At 53.4% G+C, this 26,591-nt stretch overlaps 4 protein-coding genes across 9 annotated transcripts; 1 reads left to right on the plus strand and 3 right to left on the minus strand.

The window, feature by feature from the left end:
• Positions 1 to 71: 71 nt before the first annotated feature.
• Positions 72 to 5,572, minus strand: BRICD5 (BRICHOS domain containing 5). The gene is made up of 6 exons (XM_079321222.1): positions 4,647 to 5,572; positions 3,146 to 3,280; positions 2,606 to 2,758; positions 2,331 to 2,438; positions 1,365 to 1,518; positions 72 to 441 (listed from the first exon to the last, which is right to left on the minus strand). Exons 1-6 carry the CDS (start codon positions 4,803 to 4,805, stop codon positions 347 to 349), a joined length of 804 nt encoding a protein of 267 aa, XP_079177348.1. The 5' UTR covers positions 4,806 to 5,572; the 3' UTR covers positions 72 to 346.
• Positions 5,573 to 5,695: 123 nt separating this feature from the next.
• On the minus strand, positions 5,696 to 9,182 carry PGP (phosphoglycolate phosphatase). The gene is made up of 2 exons (XM_079321223.1): positions 8,397 to 9,182; positions 5,696 to 7,820 (listed from the first exon to the last, which is right to left on the minus strand). The coding sequence occupies exons 1-2, from the start codon at positions 9,010 to 9,012 to the stop codon at positions 7,495 to 7,497; spliced, it is 942 nt and encodes a 313-aa protein (XP_079177349.1). The 5' UTR covers positions 9,013 to 9,182; the 3' UTR covers positions 5,696 to 7,494.
• A 66-nt stretch (positions 9,183 to 9,248) lies between these two features.
• Positions 9,249 to 17,801, plus strand: E4F1 (E4F transcription factor 1). 5 transcript variants are annotated; one of them, XM_079321216.1, is made up of 14 exons: positions 9,249 to 9,665; positions 9,972 to 10,111; positions 10,240 to 10,339; positions 10,991 to 11,196; positions 11,410 to 11,530; positions 11,804 to 11,956; positions 12,436 to 12,602; positions 12,910 to 13,134; positions 13,434 to 13,542; positions 14,138 to 14,355; positions 15,184 to 15,382; positions 16,009 to 16,169; positions 16,920 to 16,982; positions 17,101 to 17,471. In XM_079321216.1, exons 1-14 carry the CDS (start codon positions 9,530 to 9,532, stop codon positions 17,443 to 17,445), a joined length of 2,343 nt encoding a protein of 780 aa, XP_079177342.1. In that variant the 5' UTR covers positions 9,249 to 9,529; the 3' UTR covers positions 17,446 to 17,471. The 5 variants fall into 5 exon arrangements, with proteins under 5 accessions (XP_079177342.1, XP_079177341.1, XP_079177343.1 ...); XM_079321215.1 differs by having other exon boundaries at positions 9,251 to 9,665; positions 12,907 to 13,134; positions 13,437 to 13,542; positions 17,101 to 17,801; XM_079321217.1 differs by having other exon boundaries at positions 9,252 to 9,665; positions 10,243 to 10,339; positions 12,907 to 13,134; positions 13,437 to 13,542; positions 17,101 to 17,801.
• Positions 17,802 to 18,441: 640 nt separating this feature from the next.
• On the minus strand, positions 18,442 to 25,592 carry ZDHHC4 (zDHHC palmitoyltransferase 4). Of its 2 annotated transcripts, XM_079321219.1 has the most exons (7): positions 25,529 to 25,592; positions 24,893 to 25,022; positions 22,482 to 22,555; positions 21,172 to 21,350; positions 20,962 to 21,087; positions 19,964 to 20,208; positions 18,442 to 19,163 (listed from the first exon to the last, which is right to left on the minus strand). In XM_079321219.1, the coding sequence occupies exons 2-7, from the start codon at positions 25,013 to 25,015 to the stop codon at positions 18,879 to 18,881; spliced, it is 1,032 nt and encodes a 343-aa protein (XP_079177345.1). In that variant the 5' UTR covers positions 25,016 to 25,022; positions 25,529 to 25,592; the 3' UTR covers positions 18,442 to 18,878. The 2 variants fall into 2 exon arrangements, with proteins under 2 accessions (XP_079177345.1, XP_079177344.1); XM_079321218.1 differs by lacking the exon at positions 25,529 to 25,592 and having other exon boundaries at positions 24,893 to 25,377.
• Positions 25,593 to 26,591: the final 999 nt, after the last annotated feature.

Raw genomic sequence — 26,591 nt, forward strand, 5'->3', positions numbered from 1 at the left:
CTAAAGCCAACTACCCCCCAGATATAACAGCAACCACCTTGTATTGAACAGAACCTGGAGCCCCAAAACTCCAGCTGCTTCTTGAGATTCCTCTAGGCCTGGCTCTCCTAATTCCTACGGACAAGGTGCAGCCCTGGAGCAGAGCTGCAGTGTCAGTGCTGAGCAGAGCCCTCCTGTTTCTCTAAACTCTCCTCATCCTGTTTCTCTAAACTCTCCTGACCTGCAGCACAGAATCAGCAGGAAGCTCTGGGGATGCTGTAGGTGTTCCCTTCCTCGTGGAAGTCAGAGGCTTTTCAGGAATCCAGTTCAAGTGTGAGGGCAGAGAGGGCGGCCATGGCTGCAGCACTTACTCAGGCAGGTAGTAGAAGCAGATGGACACACAGATGTTGCTGGGGAAGCAGATGTCAATGCACAGGTAGATGAGGCGCTGCCTCCCCGGGCCTGCCAACGAGCAAGGACAGCAGTGAGAGCAGTGCTTTGGTCCTGCAGCTGCAGGGTCCCCAGGGATGCTTTGGTCCTGCAGCTGCAGGATCCCCAGGGATGCTTTGGTCCTGCAGCTGCAGGGACCCCAGGGATGCTTTGGTCCTGCAGCTGCACAATCCCCAGGGATGCTTTGGTCCTGCAGCTGCAGGGACCCCAGGGATGCTTTGGTCCTGCAGCTGCAGGGTCCCCAGGGATGCTTTGGTCCTGCAGCTGCAGGATCCCCAGGGATGCTTTGGTCCTGCAGCTGCAGAATCCCCAGGGATGCTTTGGTCCTGCAGCTGCAGGATCCCCAGGGATGCTTTGGTCCTGCAGCTGCAGGATCCCCAGGGATGCTTTGGTCCTGCAGCTGCAGGATCCCCAGGGATGCTTTGGTCCTGCAGCTGCAGAATCCCCAGGGATGCTTTGGTCCTGCAGCTGCAGGATCCCCAGGGATGCTTTGGTCCTGCAGCTGCAGGGTCCCCAGGGATGCTTTGGTCCTGCAGCTGCAGGGTCCCCAGGGAGCTGAGCAAGGGGAAAGCCTCAGGGAATGACCTCTTATTAAAGCTGCAGTGAGACAGCAGGCTGACAGCTCAGCAGGCTGCTTAGGCTGAGGATGAAGGTGACAGGGATTAACCAGTGGTGTCTCAGGGGACAGCTCTGTGTGCTGGCTGGTGCAGAGGCTCAGGGCCCATCCCAGTGCCATGGCTCACGATGGTGTGGGTACAGCCAACACTCTGGGATGGTGAACAATGGTCTGATTTTGCACTAGAGGTCACCAATCCCTGTCCTGGGCCTTGGCAGCCTGTCCTGGGATGCACCAGCTGTTGTGCAGCAGAGCCTGATCCTCTTAGAGGTGCTAGAAAAGCTCTTGCTTCCCCTGCTGAGGGAGCTGCCCCACTTACCCTGCCCTCTCTGCACCCAGAGGATGGGTGTGTGCTCACACAGGGTCTGCACAGCCTCCCCCAGGCCCCTGGGCTCCACCTGCTCCCCTGCCACAATGCCCAGGAACTCCCGGTAGAACTTGGTCTGGTTGTTGTGCTGCAGCAGCTGCTCAGTCTGAAAAGAAATGTCCCTATTAGTTCCTCCCAAGGCACTTTGGCCCTACTGTGGCTCCCAGGACACCCCAGGAATGCTCTGTACCCCAGCAGGTTTCTCCTGCCAGCTGTCTCAGCTCCCAGAGTGAGGCTGCATTTTCTGTCTCTGGGCTGCTGGCAACCCCAGCACTACCAAGTTTTACTTCCATTTAGGAGCCTCAGGGCTGGGCAGGTGCTTCCCTGCATCCCCTTTGTGAGCCTATGTTCCTACACTTCTCTGGGAGTAAGGTGAGGACCAAGGAGCCATTGAGGAAATGGATAGCAGATGGCAGGGGCACAGAAAAATGGGGCTTTCTGTCCTCTGGAAATGGAATCTGCCCCTGCCCAGGTATCCACTGGCATTTTGTTCTGAGGGTCCCTATACATGACTGCCTCCAACTTTCTTCCCTGGGAGTTGGTAACAAACCCCCTTTGTTTTTCCTCCCCCAGATTTTTGAGCAGGTAACAGAATCCAGTGGGAGCAGCTCCTGCAGGAGCCCTGCTATTCACCTCCATGGGACACATCCCCCTGCTCCAGCCTGCAGCTCAGCTGCTTCCCACAGGAGTCAGAGTATGGATAAACCCAGGAGCTGCTGCTCAGAGCTGGCTCAGAGCCCAGCCTGGGGGCACAGCTCTGCTCCTGGGAGCAGTGAATCCCTCAGAACAGGGGCTGCCACTGCTCCCCTCAGTTTGGGGTGGAGAGACCGCTGCAAATCCACATGAGGAACATCCAGCAACTATGCAAAGCTCAGTCCATCCCCTAGCTATCCCAGGAATGCTGCAGCAGCTGCTCACGCTGTGCTCAGAGGAGTTGAGAGGCATCTGCAGGGTCTGCAGGTCCCAGGGCTCCATCCTCCTCAGGTAGCAGGCTCGCTGCTCCAGCGGCTTGTAGCACACGTAGCCCTGTGGACAGACGTGCCCCTGATGTGGAGCAGGCAGCACACACCCACCCCTGTCCCAGGAAACCCCTGCAATGGACATTCTCCTTTGCCCTGCTCCGTGTTTCAGGACTAAAGGTGCAGGGAGAGGCAGCAGACAGGGCTGAGGAGGCAGCGATGCCCAGCACTCACGTTCCTGCTGTCGTACAGCACCACGGTGCTCAGGTTGCTCTGTGAGGTGATGTAGTAGGTGATGGTGCTCCTGGCCTTGTCCACCACGGCTGTCTGGTTCCTCAGCAGGTCCTGCTGGCCCTGGAGTGTCACTCTGATGAGCTGGGAGCCAGCCTGGGCACAAGGAGTGGGAGGGCAGCACCCACCATCAGCTGCTCCGTGCTTGCGTGTGCAGCATCTCCCACCAACAGCATCCCCAGCTGGCCCTGTGCTGGCCCCTGCTCCTTGTCTGATTCAGCAATGGAGAGGAGGAGGCTCTGACCCAAGGGAATGATGATCCATGACTCCATCCTCACCCCCAGAGTCCCTCATGCCAAAGGCAGCAGGTGCTGGAGGAAAGGGACAGGGGACTCCCAGCCTCTGCCACCTCCCTGCCCTGTCTGCACCTTCCTGCATTGTCCAGGACTGATCCAGCCCAACCATCCCTCCTGGGAACTGCTTCCCACACAGCTCAGGGCTGCAGGCAGGAGGAGGCTTCCTGCCCAGATCAGGATCCCTTACCTGAGCAGAGCTGGGGGAGAAGCTGAGAACCCCCACAACAATGACACCAACAACTGCAAAAAACAACAAGGCAACGGACAAGATGATCCAGAAGGTCCTGGAGGGAGCTGGGAAGTGTGCTGTGGCCCTCCTGTCCTGGGAGCCAGGGTAAAAGAGGGAGGAACAGGAGTTAAAATCGGCTCTTCTGCCAATTCTTCTTCATCAAACATGCTTCCAGCTCATGACACAAATCCTTGTGCAAACTGGTTGGAGTGCAGAGCTGCCAAACCATTGCAGCACCTGGAATAACAGAGCCTTTATCCCACAGCACTGGAATTCCAGATCCAGCATCCTGGTTACCAGCACTGCCACAGCCAGGAAAGCTGCATAGCCCCCAGGGCAGGGCTGGAGCAGCAGCTTTCCAGACACAGAGAACAACAAATTAAATTATTTTGGTTTGCAGCAGAAATCCCCAGCGGGACCATCAGCATTGGAATCAGACCCCGAGTGGAGTGACCCTGCTGCTGTTCCTCTGCCTGTGCTTGGCTATGCTGGATTCTCTTGCTAAATTGTTCTCCATGAGACCAAGGATAAGAGCTTGGCAGTGCTGTGACATTTCTATTTGCTCTGTTAATTTACTTTAATTCTTACATTGAAGCAATTAAATTTAAATTCATGGCACATAATAGGATTTTTACAAAGCAGAAAATGTGCTTTCAGTAATCTCTAATACAGTCCACATTTAAAAAATAACCTGTTTCTCAATCCTCTGAAGGACAGAGAAATTCAATCCATGCCCAGAATTACATGTGCTCCAGCTGCATGAGGATGGGCTCATCCAGCCTTGGGATAGCTACGAATCTTTATTGGAAACAGGGAACTTCCAGATCATTGCCCCAGAAAAGCAGTGAGAAAAATTGCACATATCTGAAATCCTATAAATTCCAGCAGAACAGAGCCCCAGCCCTGCAGTAACTGGCAGGTTTTCAATAATTAGTGGAATTCTCTCTGCTAGGAAAGGTGAAGATAAAGAACTCCAGCAGCTCCTTCCACTGTCCTTGCTCCAAGCCCTGTCCAGCCTGCCTTGGACACTTCCAGGGATCCAGGGGCAGCCACAGCTTCTCTGGGTACCTGTGCCAGGGCCTGCCCACCCTCCCAGCCTGGAATTCCTTCCCTGTATCCCATCTATCCCTGCCCTCTGGCAGTGGGAAGTCATTCCCCTTGTCCTGTCACACCCTTGTCCAAAGTCAAGTCCCAGAGGAAGGACAGAGGCAGCCTTTGCCCAGGAGCTGCTGGAACAGGGAATATCACTGCAGGAATAGGGAATATCACTGCAGGAATAGGGAATAACAATGCAGGAACAGGGAATATCACTGCAGGAATAGGGAATAACAATGCAGGAATAGGGAATAACAATGCAGGAACAGGGAATATCACTGCAGGAATAGGGAATATCACTGCAGGAATAGGGAATAACAATGCAGGAATAGGGAATATCACTGCAGGAATAGGGAATACTCACTGCAGGGGCAGCATGGCTGGCACTGTCCCCTCCTTCCATCCTCCACTTCAGGCAAGGACCTGGCTGCTGCTGCTGCTCTGCCTCCTGCCCATGCACAGACTGGGCATGATCCCGGCTCCAGGCACACCTGGGAAAGCTCAGTGTGTGTCTGTGGGACATAAATACCTGTCCCTCACAGCCACGGGGCTGCAGGAGGGGGAACCTGAGGCTGGAGCAGGAGCTGAGCGCTGCTGTCAGTGCCCGGCACGGCTCTTCCTGCTCACCCCAGGGATGGGCAGGAGCCACAATTGGGGCCTTTGTGTGCCAGCACGGGCCCAGGTGAGGCTCTTTGAGAGATCAAATGACCAGAGGACAGTGGCAGCCTGCCCTTGTGGCAGCAGCAATTCCCACATTTCAACAGGAATTTGGTGCTGCCGGAGCTCTGTGGGCTGGAGCCAGGTATTGATCCTGCTGTCCCAAGCCTGGGCTGGGACACCTGTGCCCTGTCCTGAAAAACTCCAGTAGGAGCAGCATTCCCTGAGCACTCAGATCCTGAGCAGTCCAGGAGCCCCCCAAATGTTCCAGACTTGCCAGCCAGACACACAGGGCTGGAGACAAGGAAAAGCTAAGAATTCCTGCATGTGATGTCTATCCAGGGAAAACGCAGGTTTTGGACATTTTCCTATCAAGCACAGCCCAGGGCTGAACAACCTGGGCAAAGGGAGCCCCAGGAAAGGAGGAGAGGGACTTTGGCCAAGGGCATGGGCAGGACAAAGGGGAATGGCTTCACTACCAGAGGGTTGGATTAGATGTTGGAAAGAAACTTCCCTGTGAGGGTGGGGAGGCCCTGGCACAGGGTGCCCAGAGGAGCTGTGGCTGCCCCTGGATCCCTGAAGTGTCCAAGGCCAGGCTGGACAGGGCTTGGAGCAGCCTGGGACAGTGGAAGCTGTTGGGGTTGGCCTGGATGGGTTTTTGAGGTCCTTTCCCAAACTGCATCCCTGACTCCCAGGATTCCCAGTGCACAGCTGCACCAAAGCTCATGGAGATGAGACCACACAATGAGACAAGGCTGGGGAGAGCAGGTTTGAGAGTTTAATGGGAATTCAAGTAGAGGATTAAGAACCGTTTGGAAGTCAGAACAGAATTTGAAGCACGACTGACACCACCAGCACATTCCAGCATCCCTGAGCCCAGGCAATGGCTCCCTTGCCAGCAAGAGCTCTCAGCAGGGACAGACTGCCTGAGGGATGCTGGGCTCTCTCCTGGCCTTTTCCTGACATATCTTGACACAAAAAGCACCAGATACAGAGACTGAATCCAAACCCATACAGTTAAAATCAGACACAACCTGCAGTGACTCCATAATGTCCATTTCCATGTTACCCAGATTAAGGGCAAGTTCTGCTTCTGGGACTTTGCAGTCCTTCGTCTGGAGATAGGAGCAGGGAGGAGATTATCCACACTTCCTTCCACAACTCCAAATTACAAACAAACAGCCTTTCAGAGGTTCAGCAATGCCCTGGGAACACAGAGACCCTCTGACTGCAGGGTTATTGCTGTACAAACAAGGTGACAAGTTACCAGGCAGGAAATGGCATCAGCACTGCCCGAGCTCCTCAGCTGGACAGGAAGGAAAACCAGTGCTTAAATTGAACTGTAGATACTGGAATCTATGAAATAAAAGCATGTTACTTGCATATATAATTTTTAATTAATTCTGTAATGCAAAAGCTTTCACTGTGGGATTCAGGCAGCACAAAAACCACCCTGTGGTGAGCCTCTCACTGCCCAATCCCACCTGGAGATCAAATGGAATCATCCCTGAGCAAGCCAGCACTTCTCACCACCCACCATGCCTGGCCCCTGCCAGCAAACATGGAAGATCTGAACCTCAGGGATGGGAAGGAAGCACGAGCTATTGTCACACACAGCCAGGAGCCACAGGGTTCCCTGTGGACAACTGTCCATGCACCCATGGACTGAGCAGGAATTGGGATTGTGCAGCTAAAGCCAAGGCAAGTGGCTCGTTGATGCAGAGGGAAGTGCCGAGCTCGGCATGCATCGATCCAGGGATTTCTGGGAAGCAGCAGGAGTGAAGGACAGTCCTGGGAGGCTACAGACTCTCTACTTTACCAAATGCAATGGTTTAGGAGAATTAAATCAGTGAAGTGCATTCCTCTCATCCTCCCTCCTGGTAAACAAGATATATTATCATAGACTCTATTTATAATTTAAATATATTCTGTTCTATCTTTATGCTCAGGGAGTGCCTATGTGTACATGCACTTTACACACACTCAACCTTGGACAGACACTGTGTGCAGCAGCCAAGGGCTGGAATTTTGTGGGATCATCCCAGTCTGCATCTCAAGTGCAATGTGCAGTGGTCAAACGAAGGAGATGAATTTGTGTGACCTGACGTGGGGCTGTGCCCCTGAACAGGGAAAAAGAATCACCCCAAAGGCAAACACCATCTCCACAAGTGTTTCCAAACACAATCAGAATTACTGCACATCCCAAGAGTCATTTCCCTGAACAAACTGGGCTGAGCCATGGCCCAGCCTGGCCAGGACATGATCCTTCTGCTCTGATCAACCAGCTCCACTTCCCCAGCTCAGCCCAGAGCACCCTGTGCTGTGGAGCACCACAGACATTGGATCGATGCATTTCTCATTAAACCCAGCCCCAAGCCCCAGCCCCGGGTGCCACTGTAATGCCCCCTTTGCTCAAAGTGCATTTCAGACTGAGATGTAAACAGAATCATAGTGAGAGGACAGAGAGGAGACAAGCTAAGGGTTCTAACTCCAGGGAGTACCTAGTGTGCACGTTACTGTCACAGGCTGCTGCCCAGGGCTGTGCCCGGGCCCTGTCACTCCCCCAGTGCCGGGAGCAGGTCGGCGATGCTGTCGACGTAGAAATCAGGGACCAGGCTGTGCCTGGCAGGACAGCCACTGTCCTGGTGGCCCCGCACCTCGTCCAGCGCCGTGACCCCGGTCAGGGTGAGCAGCGTGGTCAGGCCGCAGTCATTGCCCATCAGGATGTCCGTGTCCAGCCGGTCCCCAACCATGATGGTGCGTGCAGGGTCCAGCTGGAACTCGCCGGCCACGCAGTCGAACATGAAGCGGTTGGGCTTGCCCACGATGAAGGCCTCGCGCTGCGCCGCCGTCTCCACGGCCTTCACCAGGCATCCTGTCCCTGCGGGAACAGCAGCAGGGGTTAGGGGAGGAGGCTCTCGGCGTGCTCAGGACACCGGGACTGCAGTGCCTCAGCTCTACAGGCAGAGGGAAGGGTCGGTCCCAGGAGAGGTGGTGCATAAAGCCTGCCAGAAAGTTGGAATTCCATCCCGCAGCGTCAAAAGGGAACTTCTATTGGCAAGGAAAGGATCAATAAGGATTCTTTCTCTTGCAGGGGTGCTGTGGAGGAAAGGCTCTGGGACGCCCAGGCTGCCTCAAGGAATCCCAAGATAGCTGGAGCTGGAGGGGATCTGTAGAGATCATCCAGTTCAACCCCGCTACAAGGCAGGGTCACCTGGATTAGGTGACACAGGAACGTGTGCAGGCAAGTTTGGAATGCCTCCAGAGACTGAGACTCCATGACCTCCCCGGGCAGCTGCTCCAGCGCTCTGCCACTCCCCACGGGAAGAAGCTCTTCCTTAAGCTGAGGTGGAACTTGTATTTTATCACAATACCGAGGCGTGATGAGCCGCGGGGCTGAGCACGGAGAACCCCCCCCAGACCCAGGGGCACCCGCTCCACCCCCCGCCCCGCGCACCGGGGATGCCGGCGCCGCCCTCGAGCGGCAGCCGGTGGTCGCGGTTGGTGCCGACCAGGAGGCAGTCGGGGCCGCCGCGCAGGAGGTAGCGCAGCGCCTGGCACAGCTTGGCGTAGCTGAAGTGCTCGTCGAAGCCCACGAGCACGGCGCGCACGGCGGGGTCGAGCGGCGCCTGCACCCAGTCCTTGGGCGCGGGGCCGGGCAGGGCGGCGGGCCCGGGGCCGAGGTGCGGGATGCCCACGGCCTCCAGCTCGGCGGCCAGCGCGGGGCTGCCCAGCACGTAGGCGGCGGCGCCGGGCGGCAGCGCCTGCCGCAGGTAGCGGGCGGCGCAGAAGGCCGAGCTGAAGATGTGCCGGGGCTCGGCGGGCGGGAAGCCGAGGCGCCGCAGCTTCTCGATGTAGGCCGCGCGCGTCCGCCCGCTGTTGTTGGTCACGTAGCACAGCCGCTTGCCCGCCGCCGCCAGCCGGCCCAGCGTCTCCGCCGCGCCGCTCACGGCCGCCTCGCCCCGCCACAGGACGCCGTCGCAGTCGAAGAGCAGCGTGTCGGCGTTGGCGAGCACGGTCCGCGCCGCCTCGCCCTCCAGGCGCCGGCAGCGCCGCGGGCCGTCCGCCGCCATCGCGTCTGCTATGGCCGTCCCGCCGCGCCCGAGCGCCCCATTGGCCGCGCCGCCCCCCGCGCGCGGTCCGAGCGCCTCCCCATTGGCCGCGCTCCGCGCGGACCGTGTCCCTATTGGGCGGCGGTGCCGGTGGCCACGCCCCCTCCGCCGGGAGCCGGCGCCCGGTGTCCCCCTCGTCCTCCCGCGCGTCGCCGCCGATGGCGCCCGGCGCGCTGCGCTCTCATTTGTCGCCCTGCCCGAGGGCCCGCCCCCCGCGCGCTGCTATTGGCCGGGACGCCCCGGGGCTCGTTCGGTAACGCGTTGGACAACTCGGCCGTAACTCGTCGGTAACTGCCCGGGCTCCGCTCCGCCGGGGCTCGGGGCTCTGCGGGCACCGGTGGGAGCGGAGACACGGCGCTCCGACACCGCCCGGAACCCCCGCGCCGCGGGCGCGTTCCCCGCCGAGCCCCGTCCCGTTGTTATGACGACACGGCCGTAAAGCCGCCATCTTGCGGCGCGTTGCGACACGGGGGCCGCGATGGCAACGGGCGCGGGGCCGGCGGCGCTTACGGCAGGAGCGGCCGAGCCGGGCCCGGGCGCGGCGGGCTCGGGCTGCGGGCCCCCCGCGCCCCCCGCCGCCCTCATCGGCCTCCCGCCGCCCTTCGGCGAGCAAGGTACCGCCCTCGCAGGGCCCTGCCGGCACTGCCAGGCCTGGGGGCGGCGCGGCCCGCTGGGGGAGGGCGCCGGGCCGGTGCTGCCGGCGGGGCGGGAGGCGGCGGGGTCTCGGTGTGCCTGGCCGGGATCGCCTCGCTCCGGGGCTGGGTGTGCCGCGGTGCCGGGAGGGGCCGTGGAGCTGCTGCCGCCCGGCTGTATGCGATGTGTGCGCGGTGCGCCGGGGCACAGCGCGCTCCCTTCGCCCTGACCCCGTCCCGCATCCCCCCGCCCAGTCCCGGCCCCGCTGACGCCGCTTTCCCCCGCAGACGAGGATGACGTGCACAAGTGCGGGCGCTGCCAGTCGGAGTTCAGCTCCCTGCAGGAATTCGTGCAGCACAAGCTGCAGAAGGGCTGCCAGCGCCCTCCCGACGCGCTCGCCGGGCTCCTCGGCCAGGAAGGACAAAAGGTGACAGCGGCTTCTCCCAGCCGGGGCTGGATAGAATTAGGATGCTACGGTCTGTTGGGTTGGAGGGGAGGGAGCAGTGTGCTTAGACAGGCAGAACCTGCCTGCTGAAACTCTGTGCTCTGTGCCAGCAGGTGGTTCCTGCTGTCGAGGAGTCCATAACTGTTGCTCACATTGTTGTTGAAGCATCTTCCATAGCGGAGGAGATCAGCAACGCCTCGGCCATCGTAGGTGAGCTCTGGGGTGCTGCCTTGGTACCCCCAGGGGGGAGTCTGGGGGTCTGTTCCTTCACCTGTGTCCTCTTCTGATGGCTTTGGGTTGTATTTGGGTGGGTGACACCTCTGTGTCACTGGGATTTGGGACAGGCTGTTCCCACAGAGCTCTGGGAGCCCTGGGTCAGCTCTGCAATCCTCCTCTGTCAGGTCATGGAATAGTCATGGAGTGGGTTGGGAGGGACCTTAAAGCCCACCCAGTGCCACCCCTGCCATGGGCAGGGACACCTTCCACTGTCCCAGACTGCTCCAAGCCCTGTCCAGCCTGATCTGGAGCACTGCCAGGGATCCAGGGACAGCCACAGCTGCTCTGGGCACTCTGTGCCAGGGCCTCCCATCCTCACAGGGAACAATTTCTTTGCAACATCTATTCTAAATCTACTCTCCTTCATCTTAATTAATATAAGCAATTAATGCAAATTAGATGTTAAAACTCTATTTCTAAAGTGCCCATTTTATGCTGCCATAATGAGAAGGTTGCAAAGACTCGAATTGCAGGTTTAAAGTATCTTTTTTCCTTCTTCCTGCATGAAATGCTGAAACAGTAGATGGCTTATTGGGTAAAGCTCTGTTATGTAAAGAACCCAACTGTCTCCCCACCTTTTCCCAGGCAGTGGGCACATCAAAGAGGTCATTGTAGCAGGAGACCATGTGTTTGAGAACCCCAATGGCCACGTGGATGGGGAGGTCAGTGAGGAGCAGGGCAGCCCCGAGGAGCAGGAGCAGGACATTTCCACTGAGCTGATCAAGGTGAAGCTGCAGGTGAACAAGGAGGGGCGATACGTGTGTGAGCTGTGCCAGAAGACATTTAAAACTGTGAGTATCCCCTCTGCCTGCTGTGGGTTAGGGAGCCTTTTAGGCTGGCTGTAAACTAAGAGATCCCAAGACTCAATAACAGTGTGCTTTATTGTCTGCCACACTTCCCAGAGGGAAATTCTGTTTTCACAAGGAGCTTTGTTGTTCTTCACAGCTAAAATGTAAAGCCTTTAAACTACTTGGAATGTTTCTTAAAGGAAATTCTTTCCCTAGGCCAGCATCCTCAAAGCTCACATGATCACTCACAGCAGCAGGAAGGACTATGAGTGTAAACTCTGTGGGACTTCCTTTAGGACAAAGGGGTCTCTGATCCGGCACCATCGGCGGCACACGGGTAAGAGTTTTCCAGAATAAGAGTTCCTTGTTACTGGAGCTATCTGTGGTTATCCATTTGCCTTCCAGTGGAATTCCTTGCTGCTTCCCATGTTTTGCTGAGCTGAGACCATTGAGCTCCCCAGCATTTGGGGTGGTGGGAGGCAGTGGTAGGTTCTGGGATAGGCACAGTTGTGTGCTGTAGAAAGCTGAATACGTTCTTCAGCCTCTCACACAGAGCTGATCCTGGCAGTGCTGGCTTTAATGTGGTTGTTTTGATTCTTGTCATTTCCAGATGAAAGACCTTATAAATGCAAGAAATGTGGGAAAAGCTTCCGGGAATCAGGAGCTTTGACTCGGCACCTTAAATCTCTGACACCTTGCACTGAAAAAATCCGCTTCAACGTGACCAAAGAAATAGTTGTCAACAAAGATGATCTGCCTTCAGGTCAGTGATGCTGCCAGGACCTGCCTCCTGTCTGATAAAGCCAAACCCTCACGGCACTTGGAATAGAAATTCCTTCTGGCACAGGGTTCCCAGAGCAGCTGTGGCTGCCCCATCCCTGGAAGTGTCCAGGGCCAGATTGGACAAGGCTTGGAGCAGCTTGAGGTGGTGGAACATGTCCCTGCCCATGGCAGGGGTTGAACTGGATGGGCTTTAAGATCCCTTCCAACCCAAGCCATTCCACAATTCTTATTTATGATAAAAAGTATTCCCATGGTTTTGAGTTTGTATTTTTTTATATCAGAAAAAAAAATAATGTATAGAGCAAAGCTATTACCTTGAAGCTGGGTGCGAACTCAGAAATGCTTGAGAATCTGGTACACAGGTGGTGTTAGCAGGCACCTTGTGCTCTAAGGCAGATTTTTTTAGGGCACAGGGAATTGCTGAGGGGTGCATTTCCCCCTGTGGTTCATCCCTTGCAGGATCCTGCAGCTCCAACACAGACACAGTGTCCTCAATAGCGAGCGAATCCATCGAGGCCTCCCCTGTCATCCACCTCGTGACAGATGCAAAAGGCAACGTGCTCCATGAAGTCCATGTCCAGATGCAGGAACTTCCTGTGGTGGATGCAAAACCCCTGGAGCCAGATGTGAGTTGTTTGTCTCAAACACCCTCCGTGTGATTTATGCAAAGAGCATTTCACCTCTTGGGCACTGACAGTAAATCTGAGTGTGGAATGAAGTGTTCCTTTGGTTGGTTTCTCTGTGAGCTTGTCATCCCTTGGGTTGTTAAAGTACAGATGCACCTCATCTTCCTCCTCAGCCCAAAGTATTCCTTGGTTGATCTTTCTACCCCATAGCACAACACTGGACACCCAGAGAGACTGACCCTCATTGCAGTTACTGTAAAAAATTGTGGATTTGATGTGCCAAACTTCCTCTTTGTTCCTTCAGCAGCCACATCCTGAGGAGCTGCCCTGTGAGGGGGATGTGAACAGTGAGAACCTGCTGAGGCAGGCCATGAGGAATTCAGGAATTGTCATTGAGAGAGTGGCTGTGGAGGAGGTGCAGAAGCCGGATGAACCTGCGGCAGCTGCTCCAGAAGAGCTGGAAAACAAAGGGGTGGAAGTAGAAGAGGAGCCATGTGAGGAGCAATGTGCTAAACTGGAAGGAGCAGAGTCTGTATGTTTGTATTCCATCAACAGATGAATTTTTTAACCTTCCTTGTCTGTATTTGGTTGTGGGCAGCACAGTTGTCCTCATGTGTCTCTGCTGTGCCTGTGGCTTTGTGTCAGGTTTTAGTTACATTGTGCAGGTGTGATTTAAGGGAAATGGTACTTCACACACTGCTGTCTCTTTCCACAACAGAGATCTCTTTCCTATCAAAACTGGAATGTTTAATTGGGAATTTGGGTAGTAATCCTAACTGGACACACCAGTACAAAAAAAAATAAAAGGCAGTTTTCCCATTTTCTCTCCAGCAGACACCTGCAGAAAGAACCAATGGGTACAAACGTTACAATTGCTCTCACTGTAATGAAACCTTCCATGAAGCTGCTGCCCTGGAAACTCACAGCAAGAGTCACACAGGTAAAGTGCTGCTGGGGCTGCTGTGTCACATGAGCTATGGCTCTGACCTCAGCCATGTACAGCTCCTCTGATGAGGAGAGACTGCAGGAGCTGGGCCTAGTCAGTCTGGAGAAGGGCAGGCTGAGAGGGGATCCCCTCAATCCATACAAATCCCACCAGGGGGGTCAGAGGATGGTGCCAGACTGTGCTCAGTGACAGGACCAGGGACAGTGGCCAGAAACTAAAACACATCAAATTCCATCCTGACATGAGGAAGAATCTTTTTCATGACAGAGGGAAGAGCAGAGCCCTTGATATGGCAGAGCCTGGAACAGCTGCACAGGGAGGTGTGGAGTCTCCCTCAGGAGACACCCCAAACCCACCTGGCATGTTCCTGTGTCACCTGCTCCAGGTGATCCTGCCTGGCCGGGGGCTGGACTGGATGATGAGCAGAGGCCCCAGCTATTTTGGGGTTCTGTTAAAGCCCACACATGTGGTTGACAATACAATTCCTCTCCTCCAGGTTGTTTTTTGTAACCATTCACTTACACCTGTACCAGATCCTTGTGCTGTGGGTTGCCCTGGATCAACCACACATTTTTCTCTCTCACTCTAGAGTACAAACCTTTCAAGTGTGAGGAGTGTGGCAAGGAGTTCACCAAGGGCTACCTGCTGAAGAAGCACCAGGAGGTGCACGTGAACGAGCGGCGGTTCCGCTGCGGGGAGTGCGGGAAGCTCTACAAGACCATTGCCCACGTCAAGGGGCACCGGCGCGTGCACTCGGACGAGCGGCCCTACGCCTGCCCCAAGTGCGGCAAGCGCTACAAGACCAAGGTGGGCCCCTCACAGAACCTCCCCAGAGCCAGGCTTTGGCAGAGGCTAGGAGGCTTTGCTCCTCAGAGAGCAATGACAGCTTGCCTGCCTCTTAGGGATGCCTTTTCATCCCTGGAGGTGTCCAAGGCCAGGTTAGATGGGGCTTGGAGCAATCTGGAATAGTGAAAAGTGTCCCTGCCCATGGCAGGGGGGTGCAACAACATGTTCCTTAAGGTTCTTTCTGACTTAAACTACTCAGTGGTTCTGTGATCTGAAATTCCAGAAAAAGACTTTTTGGTTTAGTGGTCAAAAGAAGATGTAAATGTGCGCAAAAGATGTAAAACCATCACATTTCTGAAGAAATGAAATCACATTCCTTCTTGTGTGGAACAAATATGTAATAACAGTGTCCTGATTCTGGCCAGCATGGGGTTAATTTTTGCAATAGCCAGGAGGGTGCATTGCCAGAACATTCTGGTGTGGGGGAAAGATATTCCTTCTGTCTGTTACCAGGGCAGGTGAATTGCTTACCTCTTTATTGCACCTTTTGTCATCAGCAGTGTTGTTTTATCTTGTTTCTGGTAAATTGTTCTTATCTCAGACCATGATCTTCACCTTTTGTTGTCCTCTCCAGCCCACTGCAAGGGGAGGGGGCAAGGGAGGGGTGGAGTGGGACATGGCTTGAAGGGTCTTGGTGAGAACACTGACTTGGGAGTACCAATCCTAAACCACCACCCAAGAAAATGACCCTTGTGTCCTATAAAAGACGTTGAGTTGTGCCCTGGGAGCTGAAACCCTGTGCCCACGATCACCTTTCTGAGCCCTTCCCTTGCCTCCCTGTGTGTGCAGAACGCCCAGCAGGTGCATTTCCGTACCCACCTGGAGGACAAGCCCTACGTGTGCCAGTTCTGCAGCCGGGGGTTCCGGGAGAAGGGCTCCCTGGTGCGCCACATCCGCCACCACACCGGCGAGAAGCCCTTCAAGTGCTACAAGTGCGGGCGCGGCTTCGCCGAGCACGGCACCCTCAACAGGCACCTCAAAACCAAAGGTGAGCAGGGCTGCCCTGGGCCAGCCTGCTCTGGGGGTGGATTTGGGCAGGCTGGCCCTGGGCTGGGTGGGAATGGTGCTGAGGCTGGGTCTAGTGGCCTGTATGGAAGTGGGGATGTTCTGGGAGGGAAATGTCTGAGTGAAGTTCTCACCAATAATCTGGTTTGGTGGGATTAGTTGTACTGGATTTGCTGCTCCTTTAGCTCCTAAGCAGGGATTTCCAGACTTCTTCAGGTAGTGCTGATGGTGTTATTTCAAATAATACAAGTTTACTGGAGGAAAAAATGGAATTTTGTAGCAGATACTGAGATGTATCAGCAGAAAAGATCAGTGATTTAAAATATACCTGAATTCTTCCTGTGTATTCTTCACACACGGCTTGGAAACCCTGAGTGGTTTTACCACCTGAATTTACCCACATGGTGTTTTAAATTGCACTGGAGAGCTGCTCTGCCTCTGATGTCATGTGGCTCTTCTGGGCTGTTCCTTGGCTTGTCCTGGTGGGCCAAGAGCCCCTCAGGTGACACTGGTCACTTGTCCATGGCATCCCCTTGCTGGTGCTGCATAGCATCTTCCAGCTACTGTTGGAGATGGCCACAATAAATGTTTTTCTGGAATTCCATGCAGGTGGCTGCCTCCTTGCTATGAAAGATGTGGAAGAAGTGGTAGTGTCAGAGGAGAGTCAGTCTGCTGACAACTTGGCAGCCACGGTCCTTTCGGAAGATCCGCACACGGTTCTGGTGGAATTCTCCTCGGTGGTGGCAGACACCCAGGAATACATCATTGAGGTGAGAAGGGACAGCCAGCCTGCTCTTTGGGAATTTAGCACAGGATTTGGGCAGGAAAAACTGCACTTGTTCATGTTCCTGCTCCAGGCTTTTGGGAGAAAGTTAAACAGGCTCTGCCCTGCCTGCCTGGCCCCAGGAGTCAGTGGGATTTGCCTTGTTTGGAAGGAAAGCACTTGGAGCTTCCCCACCCTCCCAAAGCATTGTGTGTGCCAGGAAAAGGACAAGGGGAGACTAACAGTGGTTCAGCAGGGGACTGAGCCTGACACTTCTGACCACATCAGATTTTAGGTCCTCACAAGCTTGTTTCCCTCCTGTTTTCTCCCATTTCTATTTCTCTTACTTTGTCCCAGATAATCTCTGCTTCTGACAGAGGCTGCCAAAAACAATGAATTCTGGATTTCATTTTCTCCCCTCCATCACACAGAGCCAGTTCTCATCCCAGCAGGGTAACACAGCTCAGTTATTGAGTGCTACCGTAGTGTTTCTCCAGTAGGAGAAAAATCTGCTGCTTGGCCAAATCCTGCTGAGGGAGGACATTCTCTTTCAGTTATTTGTGAGCATTGTACATTCATTTTAAGTAGCTCCTGATAATGGGATTGGGAGGGAATGTCAAGGAGTTGTCTTTGGAGTAGCTACTGCACGTGGGGGAAACAGAAAGACTTTTGTAAAAGTTCTTAGTGAATTATATCTTAGTGATAAAATTCTTTTCATAAGAACATAGAAAGAGAATCGTCTTACTTTGTCTTTCAGACTTCTACAGAAGACATGGAGACCAGCGAAGCTACTGAAATAATAGAGGGAACAAGACATGAGGTAAAGTGACAGGAGGGGTGACACATTCCTGACCACCTGGAGCAGCCTGGGCATGCAGAGCTGCTCCTGTCACTGCCCCGCGCTTGGCAAGGTCAGTGCAGCCCCTGTCCCCTCGCAGGTCGACAGCCACATCATGAAGGTGGTGCAGCAGATCGTGAACCAGGCCAACTCGGGCCACCAGATCATCGTGCAGAACGTCACCGTGGCCGAGGGCGCGGCGGCCGCCGACGCCGCCGACACCATCACCATCGCCACGCCCGAGAGCCTGACCGAGCAGGTGGCCATGACCCTGGCCTCGGCCATCGGCGACGGCGCCGTGCTGGCCGCCGAGGGCGGGCTGGCCGCGCAGGAGGCCACCGTCACCATGGTGGCGTCCGAGGACATCGAGATCATGGAGCACGCGGGGGAGTTCGTGATCGCCGCGCAGGAGGGAGAGGTGGAGGTGCAGACCCTCATTGTCTGAGCAGCTCTGGCTGCTCCAGCCTGGGCTGGCCTGGGAGCGAGGGGAACCTTCTGGAGGGAAGCGGCTTCGTGGGATAGGGCAGGCCCAAAATGGGACAGGACAGGCCTAAAACAGGATAGGGCAGGCCCAAAATGGGATAGGACAGGCCTAAAACAGGATAGTGTAGGCCTAAAATGGGACAGGACAGACCTGAAACGGGGTAGCACAAGCCTAAAACTGGATAGGGCAGGCTTAGGATAGGGCAGGCCTAAAATGGGACAGGACAGGCCCAAAACATGGTAGTGCAGGCCTAAAGCAGGACAAGGCAGGCCTAGAATGGGACAGGGCAGGCCTAAACCAGGATAGGACAGGCCCAAGGTGTTCTCAGCCTAAAACCAATAGCAGGAGTTAAATCCTCTGCCTGGTCACGCTGAGGAGACTGGCAGGTCCCAAGTGGCATCAGTGTTCTGTACAGCAGCCTCAAACTAAGGAAGATCCTTTGGGAATCGGCCCACTCTGCCCACGGGACAGCAGTGCTCTGGTCTTTTTAAAGGATTCAGAAAGTGTAGCAAATATGTGGGGGGTCTCACAAGGGATTATTTAAATATATGCATTTAAAACAAGTTGAGAAAACCAAACCTAAGTTGTGGTGTGTGTCGAGCACCACTGAAACACTCTCATGCCTTTAACCTCACTCCTTCAGGCCTCCCAAGGCATGGTACTGCAGTATTTCTTTTTTCTTTGATATCCTGGACAAGTAGCCTTATGTACTGGTCTATGAATGCATCATTGTACCCTGCAATGCCAGCCAGGCTGCTCTGAGAGCCAGCCTGGGGGCTGGAAAGCCATATTGTATAGGAATTTGGTTTTTTTTAAACCATATATGGATTTTTAATTGCATATTGTACAGATTCGGCATGTAAATAAATACATTTTTAAAAATAAAATTATTTAAAGTTCTTACTATATTTTTTTTCAATTTCTCTTCTATTATTTCAAACAGAAGAATTCCTGTAAGGAGAGGAGAACAGGGACACTTTAATTTCCTTCCTGAGGTTAATGCTCCAAAGCTGCAGTAGGACATGGTTTCTGCAGGTAAGATCCTGCCAGAAATCATTTTCTCAGCTAAATACACACAACCTGTTGTAGTCATTGTTAAGTCATGAGTTAATTGTTTCCCAAAGGAAGATACTCACAAAAAGGTGCTGCTCCCTCAAAATTCACAGGAGCTCTGGGTTAGCCCTTCCCAGAGAGGCAGATTCACTTTGGGAAGATGTCCAGGACTGAGCTGGCCCTGAGTGTCATGGAGGGAGGGAGCTCAAATGCTGCTCTGCTGAGGCTCCAATCTGTGAATTCTGCAGTAATCTTGTTCCAAAATCTGTCTGGGGCTGCCAAGCCCACTGCTGAACTGAAGTCTTAGAAAATTTAAAATGCCCAGAGAAATAATCGTATCTTCATGTTTTCTTCTTCCTTTCCAACACTGTAGGAGGATTAAAGATTTCCTTTAAATTCTTCCAGATCCCTTTAGAATAAATGTTTTTGTAGATGAGGGGCCTGTCCTGAGGCTGCGAGGGGAGATGGGGGGAGCCCCCAAATCTTCGGGATTTGTACCATTCATTGGTGGTTTGGTTGGTGAGGGCCAAATACAGACTGAAGGAGGAATATCCCCCCAGGACCAGTGTGAGCAGGATGACAAACCCCAGCATGAAGACAATCCTAGGGAAAGTCAAGAAAAGGTGCTGCAGAGAAAGAGAAAAGTAAGTTAAAATATGGGAGGGTGAATCCCAACAAGCACTGCACAAGCACATCCATGTGGGACTGTATCTGCATTCCAGGCTGCTGTGTCCTTCTTGAAACCCTCCACAAAGGTACCTCAGGGGCTCTCAGCTGTTTCCTAAACTTTACTACATCAGCTGGTCATTGGAATGTAAATTCCTTTTCTATGAACCACATCTGAGTGACAGATCTTGGAGACAGCAATCTGTAGGATGGGAAGTGCTGTGAGAAAAAATTTAAAGTATTCAACAGTGGCAGTTTTCTAAATATCGTTGTATGTGTAAAACAGGTAAAAACCTGCAGCCTGTCCCAAAACCCTGCATGCTGGGGGGACAGGACATCATTCCTGACAACAAAGTGTGAGAATGAACATTTTATAGCACAGACTTGGGACACAAACCCTGTGAGGAACCCCTGAGGGAACTGGGGGTTGTTCAGCCTGGAGGAGAGTGGGGTGACTCCCTGAAAGGTGGCTGTGCTCAGCTGGGGTTGGTCTCTTTCACCAGGCTGCAACTGACAGAATGAGAGGACACAGTCTTAAGCTGTGTCGAGGGAAATATAGGCTGGATATTAGAAAAAAGATTTTTATGGAAAGAGTGATCAAGTACTGGAATTGTCAGCCTGGGGAGGTGGTGGAGTCACCATCCTAAAGTCTGGATGTGGCACTGGGTGCCAGGGTCTAGTTAAGGTGTTAGGCTGGGTTGCACTCAATAATCTTGAAGGTCTCTTCCAACCCAGTGCTTGTGTGAATTCTGTGACTGACCTGCACGAGGAAGGGAATCTCCACGGGGTGCTCCTGCCCCTGGGCATCCAGGTAGGTGCCATGCATGATGCCAGAGATCAGCAGCACGTGGATGAGGAAAGCAGCAGTGACAGCAGCCAGGGCCCCGGCTGTGGCCGTCAGGGACAGCAGGTACAGCAGGAACACGCCGGCGTTGGAGGCCCCGATGCAGTTGTTGACCCACACACAGTGGTGGTCAAAGCGATGCACACACGTCCTGCACACACCTTGGAGGCAGGGGCAAAACAGGTGTCTTGGCACTTCATTCTTAAGTAAACAGTTTGATCTTTACATGTTTTTTTTAAGCTGAAGATATGTGGGAGTTGCAGTCAGGGTTTAGCTGGCAGCTTTTGAAGCAAATAAATTCAATTGTGTATCCTAAGAAAAACAAGGTATTCCATTTGCTCTTATTCACCAAGACTGCAGCTCCAAGACTTTGGTTTCTCTGACAGTTCTGCCTGGCAAAGCATGTGAAAGGTTGAGATTATAGCTCCCACCTTTATTTTAGATGATAAAAAGAGGTGGTGGACTTCTCATCCCTAGCAGTGCTCCAGATCAGGCTGGACAGGGCTTGGAGCACCCTGGGATCGGGGAAGGTGTCCCTGCCCTTGGGTGACATGAGATGGGCTTTCAAGATCCCTCCCAGCCCAAACCATTCTGTGACTATGAAACAGAAAATCCTGATCTGAGCTCCTGGCAGGTGATAATTTCTCATTTAAATTCTAGCTGCTCACAAGCTCAGCTGTTCCTGACCCTGAATTATCCCTCAGAAGTGGCAATTTCTGTGAGAAGAAACAGCACCCAACCAGCTCCATGGATGGGCAAATGCAGCTGTGACCTGGGACCCCAGGAAAATGAACACAGCCCTGTGAGCACTGAGCTGGTAACAGACCAGCTGTAGTGGGAACTCCAGCTCCTGGGGGAGAACTCCTTTGGGAAAGTCTTACTGCCACAGTTACCAAGGGATTTCAGATCCTTACTGCAGTGCTTGGACCTGGCTGGCTTCTCCACAGTGCACGTGGGACACACGAGGCCTCTCTGAAACAACACCCCATCGTAGGCATAAACCTTAACCAGGGATGCAGCGTTGGATTTTGTCACTGTACCTGAGAAAGAGGCAAGAAAAAGAACTAAAAAATGGGATTTGTAGCAATTTTTTCTGTTTTCAAAGAGCACGAGCATGATCTTACCAGGATTGGCCCGGGAGCAGAGCAGGAAGCAGCCCAGGTTCCCAGCCAGCAGCAGGTAGGGCAGGAGCAGCAGCAGGAGGTGGAACTGCAGCTCCCAGCAGTACACAAACACTTCCCAGGTGTACTCCCCAAACACTGCAGCCTGCAGGGCTACGTGCAGGACCATAAACAAACAGCTCCTGCAAAGGAAAGGGGATAGTCTATTTAATACTCAGCATCCTGATTAACAGGTCAAGTACACTCAGAGGTGATCAAAGACTTTCCAAATGCAAGGAGACACCTCTTTTAGGTTTTCAGGCCAGCTTGGATTGCATATTAATAGTGTTTTCTCCATCCGCTGGCTTCTCCTTCTCTTCTTCCCACATATGCTCCTTTAAATATGTCAGCTAAATTCCCTGCTTTATTCACATGTCCTTTGGATTTTTTTCCCTGTCAGTACAAAGTCTTATAATCACTTGCTGCTGACAAAATATGCCACAGCAATAGGCCACAAAACATTCTGCCAGAAGACATCAGCTACTCTGAAAGCAAAGAAAAATCTCCCCAAATAATCTTCAAAACTCTGCAATAATATAACCAGCTGTTAAAAAGCAAGGGTGGCAGGAGGTGGGCAGTGGTGAACACCAGTTGCAGAGTATGTGGAGAATCCCAGTGCCCCCAGCACTCTGAGAGTGTCACCTCTCTGTCTCAGGCTGTGTTAGAGCAGAGCATCAGCAGAACAGGCACAAAACCAGCCCAGCACTCATGACACAGCTGCAGATTTCCAGCCCTGTAGTCACTGTCACACCAAGCTGCTGTCCCCAGAGAAAAGATATTTAAATCATTCCTGAGGCACCAGAGTTTACAGACATATAAAATCCACCTGAATCCAGCAGGCAGAGCACTGGCAGCTGTGTGCAGCTTCCCCCTCAGCCACCTGGACATCCAGGCTGCTGGACTGAGACTAATGGGATTTGAGGGAGAGGATGAAGACTGAGAGTCTGTCTGACTCCATCTGCAGCTGCCAGGGAGGCTGTGGTAATTCCTGTGGGGATGCAGGATCCCACCAATGTGACCAACATCTGTTACTGAGCCACATTATCCTCATTTGCCAATATGTTCAAACATTTCAGGGTACCACCCTCCAAACAATGACCAATGAAGGGAGAGACAACAGCATGGCAAACCTCACAGGGAACCTGTAATCCCTGACAGGTATCCCAAATGGAGACAGAATATCTAAGGATAATACTGAGAACTCTGATGGTGGCAGGAGATCCCAACAGTAACCAGAAATAGGAGTAAAAACCAATGGTAAAAAAGTGCAATACCTTGTGTGGAAGAGCCTGTGCACTGTCTGGTGTGTCACCCTCTGGAGCTGGGTGGGGATCACCAGCGACAACACCTGAGGGAAATGAAGCTCTGTGTTACCTGGCCATCCCTTGGGGCAAGGTCAGATTTAAGCACAAGTCCCTCATCCCTCAATTCTGGACCTGCATAGCCACAGCACCACCAGGGAGGAGGCTCCTCTTCAGGGGGATCTGAGCTTCTCACCACAAATCAAAGGTGCAGGAGATCTTCAAGATCATAAAGTCCAACCATAACACACAGAATCACAGAATCCCAGAATCACCAAGGCTGGAAAATCCCTTTCAGTTCCTCGAGTCCCACCTGTGCCAAATCCCCACCTTGTCCCCAGCCCAGAGCACAGTGTCACCTCCAGTCCTTCCCTGGACACCTCCAGGGATGGGGACTCTAAACCTCCCTGGGCAGTTCCAATCCCTGACCATCCTCTCCATGGAGAAAGAAGAGGGGCAGGAATGCTGCTGGGGTTTTCCACATGGGACTGAGGTTCCAATATTTCTGGGAGCCCCCCAGGCCCAAACAAACATATCTGGGTTAATGTGTGAAAGTTCTAAGGAGCTTAGGGTGTGTGTGGGGTGGGGCTGGGTTAAGCAGGGGATAGAACTGAGCAATTCCCCAGCTACAATATGCTCCACCAGCCCATCTGACAGATCAAGGGGAGATAAGCAAAGGGATAAAGCCTGTGGCCTCCAGAAAAGAGAGGGGGAAAAAAAACCCCATGAGCCAGCCAAACCCCAAAAAATCCAGTTTCTCCAGCTCCAGCCCTGATGCAGCCCCATGGCTCCATGTCTAATTGCCCTTCCAAGCACAGCTCAAGTGCTGGAGAAGGAACCTGCCCGTGCTCAGGGGTGCAGCCCTCGGCCAGGGCTGTGCCTGTGGGACTGTCTGACTCAGAGCTCACAGATCTCTATAGCAACACAGCACAGGAATTAGAGTCTCAGCCTATTTCTAGCTGACGTGCAAGGAAAATATGCAGTGAGAGCTTCTTGCCTCAGATGTGAAAGACCAGGAGGCAAAAAGCATATGTGGAGCTGAGAAGATGCTAAATATTTTGGTGTGAGCTGGTACGTCTCAGCTCGGCAGTTGGAGGGACGAGTGTTTTTGCAAAAATAAGGTTTTTTTCAAAGTGTGCTGTAAGAGGAAGCAAAACCCAACAGAAAAGAACCTGCAGGAAACCTCACCACACTGCAGGCTAATGGCAAGTGCCCTCAGCTACTCCTCCATGGTCCTTCACTACCCTCATATCCATCCTTTGGACGCTCTCTAAGAGCTTCAGACCCTCCTGATATTCTGGGGTTTGTATTGTATTGGTCCTTATCTTATAATAATTTATCTTAGGTTATGACCTGACATTTAGCATTGCCTGTATTTATATCCCAGGTACAATATTGACTACATTCACATGTATTTATTTCCCAGGCACAAGTATTGATTAGATTCCTCCAGACAGAGGCTTCATACCATGGCAGTAATTTAATTGCTGCTGTTTAAACACTTCATAGCAGCAGCTATTAAGATATGGGGGGAAAAAAAATCAATTTCTCTGCACAGTGTGTCTACAAACCAAAAGAAAGTATAACATCAGTAATAAAAAAAGTCTGTCTGAACTCCTGTGAACAGCATTAAATATAATTTACAATTTAAGTGGTAATTCCCTAATTCTTTACCTTCCAGGAATATTGCAGCTTTTTTTTTTTTTTCCTTTTCATTCAGACACAGCCCAACAGACAGAAAAATGAACTGGTGCTTTTCCAATTCCCTATTTTTGCAATAAAATGCCAATTCTTAATCCTCTTTTAAATCTCTTCATTCCTGCCTCTTTCTTAGTGAACAAGAGCCTCCAGCATTAGTACACATATTAAAGAGCTTTCCCTAAAATATCTGCCACCACTTATAATTCTCTCCCTATTTTAATCCTCAAACCTCCCCCACCTTTTTCCTCTCAATGACAGCAGCCAATACCACAAAGCTGCAAATTCCTGGGGCCTGATTCTTATTTAATTTTTCAAAGTTGTGTTATGGTGTCACTGAAGAAGGCACTTCTGGCATGATCAGAAGCTCCATCCTCACTGCAGACAGGCACAGGAGCTGAAGTGATTTTGACCAAAATGACTTTTATTACCTGCTTGGTCAGGATTTAATCATCTCGAAGTATATTTCTACTTCTTATCCCACTTCCTTGAGAGCAGACATTCAAACAGGATGAAATATATTATCACTCTAGCCACACATGCCAACTTTTTTTTTTTTTTTTTTTTTTTGAGAACAAATATAGCAGTTGCACTAATTTTAGCACAACGAAGCAGGGCAGATTACCAGAACAGGACATGAGCATTCCCTGGAAATTCATCCTCTAGCTGGAAGCCCAGTGCTTTACCTGGCTTGCCCTGTCGATGCTCCTGGTGAGGAAACTCTCCTTCCTTCCCGAGCAGAGGCAGAGCAGGGCAGCGAGGGCGAGCACAAGGCTCAGGTAAATCAGGAAGAGCGTCAGGAAATCCATGCCGAGCCTGGAATGGAACAGGAGCAGCTCTTGCAGCAGGCCTGGCATTCCCTGAGCCCAGGGATGGAGCAGCCCCGGCACTGAGGGCGGTGTTTTATGTATCGCTGTGACGGCCAAGGCACAAACACAGAACCCCAAAATCCTTTAGGCTGGAAAAATCCTCCAAGCCCACCGAGCCCAGCCCTGTGAGTGCCACATCCAAACATTAATTCCTTGGGCACCTCCAGGGATGAGCACTCCAAACCTCCCTGGGCAATCCCAATTCCTGAGCACCCTTTCCATGAGGAAATTCCTGCTGCTGCCCACCCTGCGGCCGCTCGTCTCCTCCAGTCCCCGTTCCCTGGAGCACAGCCCGATTCCTCCTCAGCGCCCGTCCGGTCAGGGCGCTGCGCGCAGCCACAAATCCGCCCCCTTTTCTCCAGGCTGAGCCCCTTTCCCAGCTCCCTCAGGAACCCTCCAGCCCTTTCCCAGCCCCTTTCCCTCCCCGGGCCGCGCTGCAGCCGCGGGGGTGACCGTGGGCCGGTCCCGGAGCAGCCGCGGCCCTGCGGAAGCGGCGGCGCTGGGCCCGGCCCGGCCCTGCCCGCGCTGCCAGCGCCCTCCGGCGCCGCGGCGGAACCGCGGGGGCCGCAGCGACCGGCAACCGGAGGGGAACCGAGCACGGCAAAGCCGTAAAAACACCGCCCAGATCACTCCGTGAATCCTCTCTCGGTACCGTGTGAGCCCCGTGCGGCGGCTGCGCCGCTTCCGTCATCCCAGAGCATCACCCACTGCACTTGCCCATCCTTAGAAATCACCAAAAATTCTTTCGTTAATTCCTTTGGTGAAGTCTCCAAAACAAAATTATTGTGCTTTCCTAGAGCTCTGTACAGGATATTCCCTTGTAACCTGTCCCAGGTGAGGGGTGATGCTCTCCCAGGTGAAGGGTGATGCTGTCCCAGGTGAGGGGTGATGCTCTCCCAGGTGAGGGGGTGATGCTGACCCATGTGAGGGAGTGATGCTGTCCCAGGTGAGGGGTGATGTTGTTTCAGGTGAGGGGGTGATGCTGTCCCAGGTGAAGGGTGATGTTGTTTCAGGTGAGGGGGTGATGCTGTCCCAGGTGAGGAGTGATGCTGTCCCAGGTGAAGGGTGATGTTGTTTCAGGTGAGGGGGTGATGCTCTCCCAGGTGAGGAGTGATGCTGTCCCAGGTGAGGGGTGATGCTCTCCCAGGTGAGGGGGTGATGCTCTCCAGGTGAGTGGTTGATGCTGTCCCAGGTGAGGGGGTGATGCTGTCTCAGGTGAGGGGGTTGATGCTGTTTCAGGTGAGGGGTGATGCTCTCCAGGTGAAGGGTGATGCTGTCCCAGGTGAGGGGGTGATGCTGTCCCAGGTGAAGGGTGATGCTGTCCCAGGTGAGGGGGGTGATGCTCTCCCAGGTGAGTGGGTGATGCTGTCCCAGGTGAGGAGTGATGCTCTCCAGGTGAAGGGTGATGCTGTCCCAGGTGAGGGGTGATGCTGTCCCAGGTGAGGGGTGATGCTCTCCAGGTGAAGGGTGATGCTGTCCCAGGTGAGGGGGTTGATGCTGTCCCAGGTGAAGGGTG

This window comes from Erithacus rubecula (genome assembly GCF_903797595.1).
Source record: "Erithacus rubecula genome assembly, chromosome: 17".
NCBI lineage: Eukaryota > Metazoa > Chordata > Aves > Passeriformes > Muscicapidae > Erithacus > Erithacus rubecula.

Coding starts and splice junctions, on each gene's coding strand:
- BRICD5 (XM_079321222.1), bottom strand. CDS start 4,805: ATGTCCCACAGACACACACTGAGCTTTCCCAGGTGTGCCTGGAGCCGG. Junction 3,281..4,646: donor CCAGCCATGCTGCCCCTGCA/GTGAGTATTCCC, acceptor CCTGGCTCCCAG/GACAGGAGGGCCACAGCACA. Junction 2,439..2,605: donor TGCTGTACGACAGCAGGAAC/GTGAGTGCTGGG, acceptor GTCTGTCCACAG/GGCTACGTGTGCTACAAGCC.
- PGP (XM_079321223.1), bottom strand. CDS start 9,012: ATGGCGGCGGACGGCCCGCGGCGCTGCCGGCGCCTGGAGGGCGAGGCG. Junction 7,821..8,396: donor GGGCGGCGCCGGCATCCCCG/GTGCGCGGGGCG, acceptor CTGTTCCCGCAG/GGACAGGATGCCTGGTGAAG.
- E4F1 (XM_079321213.1), top strand. CDS start 9,530: ATGGCAACGGGCGCGGGGCCGGCGGCGCTTACGGCAGGAGCGGCCGAG. Junction 9,666..9,971: donor GCCGCCCTTCGGCGAGCAAG/GTACCGCCCTCG, acceptor TTTCCCCCGCAG/ACGAGGATGACGTGCACAAG. Junction 10,340..10,990: donor CAACGCCTCGGCCATCGTAG/GTGAGCTCTGGG, acceptor ACCTTTTCCCAG/GCAGTGGGCACATCAAAGAG.
- ZDHHC4 (XM_079321218.1), bottom strand. CDS start 25,063: ATGCCAGGCCTGCTGCAAGAGCTGCTCCTGTTCCATTCCAGGCTCGGC. Junction 20,209..20,961: donor AGCCAGGTCCAAGCACTGCA/GTAAGGATCTGA, acceptor CCTGCCTCCAAG/GTGTGTGCAGGACGTGTGTG. Junction 19,164..19,963: donor AGATTCCCTTCCTCGTGCAG/GTCAGTCACAGA, acceptor CTTTCTCTGCAG/CACCTTTTCTTGACTTTCCC.